The sequence below is a fragment of the Ursus maritimus genome, unplaced genomic scaffold (assembly GCF_017311325.1).
Source record: "Ursus maritimus isolate PB19 unplaced genomic scaffold, ASM1731132v1 scaffold_29, whole genome shotgun sequence".
NCBI classification, from domain to species: domain Eukaryota; kingdom Metazoa; phylum Chordata; class Mammalia; order Carnivora; family Ursidae; genus Ursus; species Ursus maritimus.
Genome location: NW_024425452.1, coordinates 33,927,347 through 33,938,596, shown reverse-complemented (window position 1 = coordinate 33,938,596; position 11,250 = coordinate 33,927,347). Strand labels below are relative to the sequence as shown.

The 11,250-nt window shown below is 40.5% G+C and overlaps 1 protein-coding gene across 1 annotated transcript; it reads right to left on the bottom strand.

Moving 5' to 3' along the window:
* Nucleotides 1-603: 603 nt before the first annotated feature.
* Nucleotides 604-11,250, bottom strand: PRSS35 (serine protease 35). The gene is made up of 2 exons (XM_008684882.2): nucleotides 11,136-11,250; nucleotides 604-4,252 (listed from the first exon to the last, which is right to left on the bottom strand). Coding segments are annotated over exons 1-2 (1,260 nt in total). The 5' UTR covers nucleotides 11,138-11,250; the 3' UTR covers nucleotides 604-2,994.

Here is an 11,250-nt window from a genome sequence, read left to right as displayed (position 1 = left end):
ACTGAACTAATAATTTAAACTAAAACAGTAAGTTATATTCCTGATTTATTTTACTAACTAACTAATATTTAAGTGGTGAAGTTTTTATTACTGGAAAACCACTTGAATGTGATGGAGAGAAGTTAAAATCTAAATTTTGGAGTTAAGCTAAATGATCTTTATGGTCTCTTCTAATCCTGAGATTCTTTCTATGAAAAACGAATTTCAAAGTATTCTTTGATCTACAAATAAAAAGGGTAATGATTTGTTTGGAACTCTGATCTTGGTCATATATGCATTTAAATCTTTTTTCAAAAAGAACATTTGGGATTTAAATAAGCACATCAAAAAAGACAAAAAATGTTGTCTCTTCTGCCCATGTACTTACCTATTTCAGCAAGAAAAATAAATAAAATGGGGCGCCTGGGTGGCATAGCGGTTAAAGCATCTGCCTTCGGCTCAGGGCGTGATCCCGGCGTTCCGGGTTCGAGCCCCACGTCAGGCTCCTCCTCTGTGAGCCTGCTTCTTCCTCTCCCACTCCCCCTGCTTGTGTTCCCTCTCTTGCTGGCTGTCTCTATATCTGTCGAATAAATAAATAAATAAATCTTTTAAAAAAAAAAAAAAAGAAAAGAAAAATAAATAAAATGAAATTCATTATTGGGGTAAAGAAAAAAATCACAAAATTTTAAAGTTCAGTTGTTTTGTAAATACTGTAGTTATTTGAATTCAAATCACTGATAAGTTTCTTCAGGCAGTAAGTCACTACCGTCCTTTGCACGCAATAGACATCATATTGTGCCTGAGTGTATTTCTTCAGCTGCGTGAAGTCGATTTCTATTTCAAATCTGGTAAGCGTAACAGGAAAAGTATGTGAAGTGAAACTTTCTGAGTAATGTAGTATACTTTAGTGGTCCTAAGTAGGTCCTGTAAGATTCGTAATTCAGTTGGAAAAGAAAAGAGAATGACAGAATAAAATAAACCCCTGCAAATAAAATAGGCTAAATTTTATATTTTTGAAAAGTACAATTTTAAGGACATCATTTGTATTCAGAATTTAAGCTTAAGCTCCAGACTTTTGACACCAAGCACCCTATGTTATTTTGAACTTACACAAATCCCAAGAATTATTTTCTAAGAATCTAAGATGAAGATTGTGTGTATATGTCTGCAAGCATGTAAGTGTGCAAAATTCATGTCAAAACCCTTTCAGATCATATAGATGTTTCCCCAAAAAAGATTTGATCGAAACTTTTGAGTCAATAGACCTATCCCACTAGCAAGCACCAATGATAAAACGCTGCTTAGTGAAATGCGGTTAGAATTAAATAAAATCATTTTTTTAGTAAACGACACAGTTAATTTAATATTTGCTGAAACCCTGTATATAAAATGTATATGCAGATATAGTAAGAGTTATGATTGATTTATTTTTTTAATGTTTATTGAATGATTTTTAAACAGATTCACACTATAAAAGAATGTATACTTGTATTGAATTCCAGCTATTTTGGACAAGCTTTACAAATCACCTTTTACCATAACCTAATCAAATATTCTTTTGCATACTAATCAAGGGCATAACTCCCCATTCTCTTAAAAAAATAACAAGTAAAATAAATTTGAACTCTAGCAGAATCAGTGATTTAGGTGAGTCATGAGAAAAAGAATGTGTGCCCTAGAAACTGCCAAAAATAGCAGACCAGAAATTAGGCTTGCAATTCCTGAATTTCATGGTGCACTCAATTGCAAATCACTAAAACCCTTTAGACATAATGGCCTGAACGAACCCACTTTTACAATCATTCAACGAATATCTGTTCATTCAAGAAAAATGTGATTAATGACTCTGTGTTTTGCCTGAAGGCAGCCACTGGTTTCTGTCTGCTGGGGCCGCCATGATGGCCTGAGCGAGTATATTAGCCTTGGCCCATGATGAAAAGGATCAGAACCTTCTTTTAAAAATTGTGTGTGTAAATTATATTCATTTTTAGGGACTTATCTAAAACCACTAGTCAGAGAAATCGCCAAAATAATATGTATATGGCCCTATTAAGAAAGCTGAAATCTATCAAGGGAAAAATGGCTCTGTCTTGAGAAAGACTAAAATTCCTGGTCCTAAAACTCGTAACACCTCATACAAAGAAGACTAGCATTAAATGATGAGGCTTTCAAAACGTGCCCATTTATAACTTGTGAACTATCCTCCCTCTGCCTTCATGAAAAGTCCACATTTTGAACATTAGTTAAATAAAAACTTGAGATCTTAAAATATCTCAGCTTCCCTATTTTTAAACTAGATACATTTCATAGAACAAAGTATTTCTCCCATTTTTAAATAATACACATTTCAGTTGATATTTTTTAAAGCAGTAAGATAGTTGCTAGCTTTGTTTATAAAGCTTGCTGTATGTTGCAACTCTTAAAAAAAAAAACAAAAAAAACACAGCAATGACTAAACCAAAGTTTCTCAGACCCAGCAGAAAACACTATATAAACACGGAGGGCATGAGCTGAATGGGTCCATCTCCAAGTAATACAAGCTGTTGTAAATTATTGTCTCTACCCGGACTCTAACCTTGTTACTGTATCTCTCTCTGCAGTTTCACATTACTGTGCCACCAGCACCCTATTAGATTCTTGACAGAGTAGGACCCTGAGAATAAGTCCATTAAGAAAAATCACATATTATTTTTAGTACCAGTTTGAAATTTTAAAGAGTGTCTGATCTTAAGAAGGCAGAAAGAAACAAGAGACTTCCCACAAATAATATTTATCACCATGTAAAGAAGAATATATACTTGACATTGAAGTGCCCATCTAGTTTCAGTTATTTGTACCTAAGTATTTTTTAAATGTATGAAAAGCTCCTCATTTGGAAAGTAAATTTATAAAAATATTGAAATGCTACTGCTAGGGTCCAAGTCCAGGCATAACCTAGGAAGTGATCTTGCTGCAATGACCCTAACTGGTGCGCTCTGCGATTCGGATAATCCAGCGCCTCGTTGCAGGTCTTTGTCAGCCGTAGGTGCAGTTGGCGTGCTCTCCGTGAATCCAGAGGCAGATCTGGGCGTACTTAAGGGGGGTGATGCGCACCGCCACGTTGTAGTCCTTCTGCACTCCGTGGACATCCACCCACTGGTGGCCTGAATAGACTGCAATGATTTTGCGCTTCCAGTTCTTTTTGTCTGGCTCTTTCAGACGCAGATAGACTCCGGAACCAGTGGAGCCGGACTCTGCGTCGCAGTATTGATAGAGGAGATCATTGGATTCGTCGGACACGCTACAAAACCGGTAGACTAACTGATCGGCCCTATCGTGATCAAATCCTGAGAAGTGGATCATTCCCCCAGGCAACTTCTTGATGGTTGGACTGATCCCCAGTTCCATGTATTTCTTTTTGTGAGCACGCTTCAACTCCAGAAGAGCGTAGTCATAATCCAGGGCAGCGTCCGCCTTCGCTCCTCTAGCCCAGCCTTTGGGAATGTGCGTATTCTTGACCCGGGTCCACTGGAAGGAGGGCCTCCCCTCAGTGACTCTCCGACCCCGACCAGATTCCTTTCCTCTTCTTCGAGCCTTGGCTCTCTCCAGATTGTCTTTGGTACTTTCTTGCTGATCACCAACATTGGCTTCTCTCCTGCTCCTCTTAGAACCCCTCCGTTTCTTGCCACTGCCCTTATTTCTCATCTTCAACAACCCTACCCTTAGCTTCTTACTCCCTTTGATGTAGTCCTTTCCATCGTGCACACAGTGGGCAGCTGTTAGAACGTGGCTGGGGGAAACGAGAATACCGCTGCAGCCCGTGGAGAGCTTCACAGCTGTGTTGAAAGGGAAATTGGTTAAGAACTTTTTGTCCAGGATGCTGAATCGGCTGTCCGTGCCATACACCTGTCTCTTCCTCCTAACAGATGCTCCTTTCATGCTGATATTGTGAGTGGGCTCCAGGATCACGTCTTGAACTTTCACTCTGGTCAAGGTTCGGGTGCCATTCTCAAAGACAGTCTCATAGGAAAGAGAATCTTCCAGATCAGAAAGGCTGGGAGCTGGGAGTTGTTTCTGGCATTCGATGCCACACACTGTACTGAGCACCATCTTAGCGTCTGCCTCAAAGGTGGGACTGGTGAGAGGGAAAGTCCTTTCACTGACCAGCCGGGGTATTTTTCTCAAGTGCCACATAAAATCCTGTTCCATTTCAGATCCATCAATGAGGGTCCACCCAAGGATGAAAAATATCCAACAAAATAGCATATTTTCCATTTCGTTCTTCTCTTTTGTCCTTAAAAATGTAAAAAGAAAGAGAAGCTTTAATAATGTTCTCTTTTTAAATATGTTACTTATCCATTTCATTTAGGCCTTGAGTTCTTAATGTACTGTCACCACAAATAGGAGTCCTTATTTGCACTGTACTTAGATTTTACTGAGATTAGATAAACACCCTAAGTAGGCACACAAAAACTTCCAAAATTAGTAAACTATATTTCACCCAATCTTCCTTCCACCAGCCCTAACCCACCTTCCCCCACCCCCACCTGCCATCTCCACCTCTACCTCCCCAGACAGCCCAACACATGGGAGGGTAAGATGGGGTGGTGAACCGGAGTCCCCTTTTGCCTGAGCCACTCTCCCTTCCTAGGTCTCCTACAACCTTATTTCCAGGTGATTTAGAAATGAAATGGCAGCAGATGTCTGGCATTTTCCCCTACACTTAGCTCTTCAAGAGCAGGGATCACAAATTCCTCATCTCTAGAGCATAAATCCCTAGCACAGAACTCAGAAAATGGTTCATTATAATACAGTGAATTTCCTTAAACCATGGTTTGCATACCAAGCTGACTGATGGTGCGATGTACCACGCACTTTTCTTGAAACCAAATTGTGCTTGGAACTACCATCTAAGCAAAGCAACATACAGAAATGCCTCATGGTAGAACTTGACTGCAGATTAAAATCAGTTGTAAGAACTGAAGGCTGTGGTCCTGAATTTGCCACTTGGGAGAACATGATCATGATTCAATATAGTCCCTTTCATCATCAGTCTCATCATCTAAGAGCAGTGCTTTTGTTAAATATTGTTTAAATTGCCAGTGTTCGAGAAATTATGTAATACCCCTTGTATTGTTTCCATCTTCTTGCCCTCTTTTCCTGCTTCTCTAGGCTCACTGGTATGTAAATGTACTTCATAGCATTGATGTTTGCATTTTTGCTTTGTGTAGGTAGGTAGGTAGGGGACAGTGGTAGCATTCCTTAGAGCAGCAGTTTCGAACTACCAGGTCACTATTGTTTGTGAGCTGCGCTCCAAGTCATTTTAAACTAATAGTTACAATATCAAGGCTTAGCATATGCTATTCATTTTATAGAAAGCTGGGACAAGTCAAGGTTAGATTATTCCTACAATGCCTTTACTCAAGATGCTTTCTGAGAAGGTTGGTCTTTTGTTTGGGTTTTGTTGGGGGGGGGGGTTGGCATGGAAAAAAAGCTAATGAGAAATGTTAGGAATGACCCACAACCCAGGGTAAGATTCTGTGCACTGTCATGAAAAGCAATCGATGTCTCTGAGGCAGAGTTGAATATGGCATCTCTCTCTCTCTCTTTTTAAAAAGATTTTATTAGAGAGAATGGGAGAGAGAGAGCACAAGCCAGGTGAGGGGCAGAGGGAGAGCACACCCCGATGAGCAGGGAGCCCGATGCAGGACTCGATCCCAGGACCCCGAGATCATGACCTGAGGGGAAGGCAGACACTTAACTGACTGAGCCACTCAGGCGCCCGAATATGGGCATCTCTTGACACAACAGAGTTCATTTGGCCCATATTCAAGTAGAGAAGTTTGTTAACACACTAATGGCATTCTTTTGATAAAACAAAAATATATAGTACGTGAACTTTATTGTTTAACACGATATATTCATTGAAACCTGACATAATTTGTATCATCACATATTTGAACATATTAAGCAAATTTAGAATAATCTTTACCATGATTTGCATCAGCAAAATTACACAGAAGTTTTACAGTTTCCATTTTTTATCTGCTCATACTTGCATGCAGAGCCATGGTGATTCTGGTTAATATTAGACTGTCTTGTTTGCTAAATAGCTTGTAATTTGTTTTACTTTGGAGACAGGACATTCTTCTGTACAGAGTGATGGATATCATCAAAAAAATCAATAAAGAAAAACATCCACACTCACGTCACAATATTTTCTAATCATTACTATGGCAAATGTCACTTTATACAAAGCAGTAATTATATTGGTAGTGATTTTGTTGAGCCAGTTAGTATTTTCTTTTGTTATCTCCAATGCAAATTTCACAATGACTATTTCATCAATTATATTTAATTGAATTGGAGCGGGAAAGGCTAACAACTTAGTAACTCTACTGAGGCCTTGAAATCATGTTTTAGTGGGCACTTCCCAAGAGGAAAAAGTATGTCTTTGTCTAAAAAAAAAAAAAGCTAGTATCAGAGAGTTATTTGCTGTCTCTTAGCCTAACAACAGAGCAAAATAGATTATCCTTTAAAATATGTGTGTGTGTGTTTGATGCTATCTACTTGATTCGTAGCAAAATTTCAATCAAGAAAATTTTTTTGTGTGTGGGCAACAAAATGTTTAAAAATTGATTATTTTCATCTAGTCCTTTATGACAACAGCTGTCCATTGTGAACTAATATAAGAATACACCAAAGAGGGTGCTTGGTTGCCTCAGTTGGTTAAGCATCTGTCTTTGGTTCAGGTCATGATTTCAAGGTCCTGGGATGGAGCTGGGGAGCCTGCTTCTCCCTCTCTCTCTGCCCCGTTTCCTCTGCTCATGCTCTCTCTCAAATAAATAAAATATTAAGAAGAAGAAGGAGGAGGAGGAGGAGAAGGAGGAGGAGAGGAAGAAGAGGAAGAGGAAGAAGAGGAAGAAGGAGAAGAAGAAGAAGGAGGAGGAGGAGAAGAAAGAGGAGGAGGAGAGGAAGAAGAAGAGGAAGAAGAAGGAGAAGAAAAGAAGGAGAAGAAGGAAGAAGAAGAAAGAAGAAGAAAGAAGAAGAAGAAGAATACACCGAAGAAGGGCCCCTGGCTGGCTCAGTCAGGGTTGGGTGACCAGCTCTTCATTTCGGCTAGGGTTGTGATCTCGGAGGCCTGGGATCAAGCTCTGCAATGGGCTCACCGCTCGGTGGGGAGTCTTTCTCTCCCTCTCCCTCTTTCTCTGCCCCTGCCTCCACTTGCACACATGCATGCGGTCTTTCTCTCTCGAATAAATCTTTAAACACACACACACACACACACACACACACACACACACACACACACACCAAAGACTAAAAGTCAGCCAAATATCCATGCTGAGAAACACAAAGATTCATTCTGTACATTTTAACACTTGATACTCATGATCCATGGAGTAATAAATGTGTGAAAGGCATTCCTAGGCAAAACAAAGGACATCTAAATTATGGTACGGTGATACTGTTTCCCCAGTTAGGTTTTATTTTTTTTTCACTGCTACTTAATTTAGCCTTACAACTAAAGCTAGTTAAGTAAAGAAAGGCAGAATGCAAGTATTAAATGGTAACGGACAAGACGATCTTTTGCTACACAAACCATTGAACTGGAACATGAATCTCAAATATAGAGGTTCCACTACTCTTTACCAAGTAAAACATGTGCCCTGTGCCATAACTCTCTAGGCAGACTTGGAAGAAAGTCCCATGTGATGGTTAATTTTATGCATCAAGCTGGCGAGGCTGCAGGGCACCCAGATATCTGGCCAGACAGTATTCTGGGTGCATCTGTGAAGGCGTTCCTGGAGGAGTAGCATTTGAATTGGGAGACTGCGTAAAGCAGACTTCCCTCCTGAATGTGGGTGGGCCTCATCCAATCAGTGGAAGGCCTGCATAGAATGAAAAGGTGTGAGGAAGGGGGAACTCTTCCTGCCTGCTTTGAGCTGGGACATTAGGGTTTTTTCCTGCCTTTAGACTCTAAATGAAACATGAACAACTCAGAAGAATGTTATTAGTTTATTAATAACATTCAACACCTGTGTATGGCAAAATAAACTGTCACATCAAGGGATGTCCAGATTACAGTCCTAGATCCACAGTGACAGTATCACCTGGGATCTTGTTAAAAATGCTAATTCTCAGGGCCCAACCCAGAGCTACTTTCCAAACTCTCCATAATAGGGGCGGGGGGTTGGACAGGAGGTGAGGTTCCCAGCTATCCATGTTTTAACCAGCCTTCCAGGGGCTGCAGATGCTCAGTACGGTTTGAGAACCACGGCAGCAGTAAAGGCCCTGGGGCAGCATTGTGAGCCACACCCGAGAAGACAGTTCATCCAGGGATGATTGTTCAACCAAGTTCCAAATGACCTCTGCTTCATCTTTGTGTACAAAACAAATTTATTCTAAACTTTGCTCTTTTACTGTGTTAGCAACTGCTGATATCAAATGGTTCAGCCATTAATAAAGAAAAAACATGCTTTTACATAACTAAGTTAATAATACATCCGAAAAGATTCAAACTCAGTAGGCTGGGAGGCAGGGTGGAGAATGAACAAAATGGGTGAAGGGGAGGGGGAGCTACAGACTTCCAGTTATGGAGTAAGTCATGGGAATAACAGCTGAGGGAATAGAGTCAATGGAATTACAAGAGTGTCGTACGGCAACCCATGGTAGCTTCACTACAGCCAGCACAGCATAACCAACAGAATTGCCAAATCACTGTTACACGCCTGAAACTAATGTAACATTGTATGTCCACCATACCTTAATTTAAAAAATTCAGTAGGCTTGCGGGCAATGCTTCCAACATCTGATGTTACAAATTACGCGCGAGCATGGGTCTGCCAGGCCCGTCTGGTGCCCTTTGAGGGAGGAGCTCTGTCGCAGTGTGCCACAGGAATAAAAGCTATGCCCACATCTATCCTTGGGCATGGGAAGGGCAGAGCCTTATAATATGACCTCAGGATCCCAGTAATAAGAGGACATGAATTTAGTTAGCCTAATTTGGCCTGTAATTTAAAACTGGACAAATGTTTAAGGACACTTGCTTTTGGAAAATCTAAGTTTGCCTTGTGGTGAACTGTCAGTGTAAGGTAAATGATAGCTCTTACTGATAGAGCAACCCGCGGTTCAGGGGACACATCTACACGCGCCCATCATCCAAAAAGCACCAACTCATTGATCTGAAGAGACACAGTCACAATTGGCGGGGCAGCCTTAACATTTGGAAAGCTTTCATGTCCCATGTCTTCCCTCATCCTCCTCCTTTTTCCTGTTTTCCATGTAATTGTGACCTTCACTGTCACTTTCCAGATGCCTTGAATTTGGGGCTTCATATTCCAATTTTGGTTAACAAAAGTGAGGTTGCAGTCATCGGTCTCCACCATGAGTCAGCGTACACACAGTAGATTATGGGTTGGCTCATGGAGACAAGTGGAGGGGAAGGGAACTAGGGAAGAAGCAAGACTCAGGATTTGTAGATGAATTCTTACCAATGCAGCAGCCATTAATCCACCTCTGTACTTGGTCTATGTTAATAGAAATGACCACACGAAACTACAAGAGATAATTTACTACGACTGTTTGTTTGCTGATGCTTTCTTGGAGGTATGATTGCTGATAGGATTGAGAATATTGGAGCATCTGTAATAGCGTCGTGGTTACGTGTATTGACCAGGGAGTAGGAACACTCGGGCAAAGTCTCATCTTTACCACTTCTCAGGCACATGAATTTGGGCAATTTGTTAAATTCGGTTTGAGTGTCCTCATCTGCAAAGTGGGGAGAATAGTAATCTGTACCTCAGATTGTAACTGTGTGGACTAAGTAAGATGATATATCCAGAGAATTATTTCTGAGCCCAGAGCATAGGAAGCAGTCAATAATAGGTTCTTTTATAATTATTATTCTACCTGAATTGGGTGAATTAATATCACTTTAAAATAGTTTATTACTTAAGCCAAAGCTATAGCAGTTACTTTTCTAAAACTAAACACCCAAATATTTTTATTTCAGGATAGTTTCAGACACACTGTCAAGCTCCCTTTTTCTTTGTTTTCTCTGTTATGTTTTTTGCTCAAGGACAGCTACATTTTAGAGACTTCCCAAATGAATGCTTTCCTAATTACTCATGTCTGTGAATATCTGTTGCTTTGTAATATATTTTTCTCAGAGCTATTAAACTTAAGTGTGATTAAACATTACCCAGCCAAAGAACACTCAAATTACATTTCCTGTGTCTTATTTATAGCCTGGATCTACATTAGGAATTCTAGAACTGCATCAGGCCCTCAGCCTAAAAAGAAACAGAGTCAGTGTCAAAATAATTACTCCAAGGGAGTGGTTTACAGTGAAATAAAAACCTAAGTTTTTGAGTGAGTCTATCTAGAGCGTATAGAATTTTACTAAGGCACGACATAATTCTATTCTAAGACTCAGTACCTCTTCTGTTTTTTGGGATTTTTTTACCCTGAGAAGTGCATCTTTTAGCTTAAGTAGGACAGGCAGACTAATGAAGGATTAGATGATTGCTCACTATATTAAATATTTCAAATGAATCATTTTTCCTGTATATGGAAAGAAGAATACTGACTTACCATCAAGAACCTGCACTCTGTGAGGTGATAGATATGTTAATTATCTTAGCTGTTGTAATCATTTCTCAATGTGTATATAAATATATACACACACGTATGTATATATAACTACACCTATGTATTTAAGTATATACAATGTGTGTGTATATATATAAATATCATGATGTACACCTTAAATATACATAATTTTGTCAGTCATACTTCGATAAAGCTGGAGGGAAAAAAAGGAAAAATAAAATTTGCACCGAGCTGCTCTCCCTCACCGGTAATAGATTTGCCTTAGCAGGCCTGCCTTTGCGCCTGGTCCCCTGTTCTGTATGGTGAGGTAGTGGTCCAAATTCACGTGGACACTCTGAGGCCATAGAACATAATTTTGCATGAACCCGACGCACATTTTCCAGGGCTGGTGTGGGTCAGGGACTGCTCAGATCAATGACCCTGGAGGGCCAACACCGATTTCCGCCTCATGTGTTAGGACACAGAAACGACTGCATAGCCACTTTCGACAACACGCCTGCGCTTTATTTAGCCCCCCACGTTTCCCACCAGCCGCCCCTCCCCACGGCACCGCCCTCACTCACATGCGACAAGCGTGTGGAAACCCGCACGGCAGTCTTCGCTCGTCCTCCGCTTTCAGCTCCACCCGCCCGGGAAAGAGGGACACGCAGCAGGGAGGCACAGCGGTCTGGCCCCGGG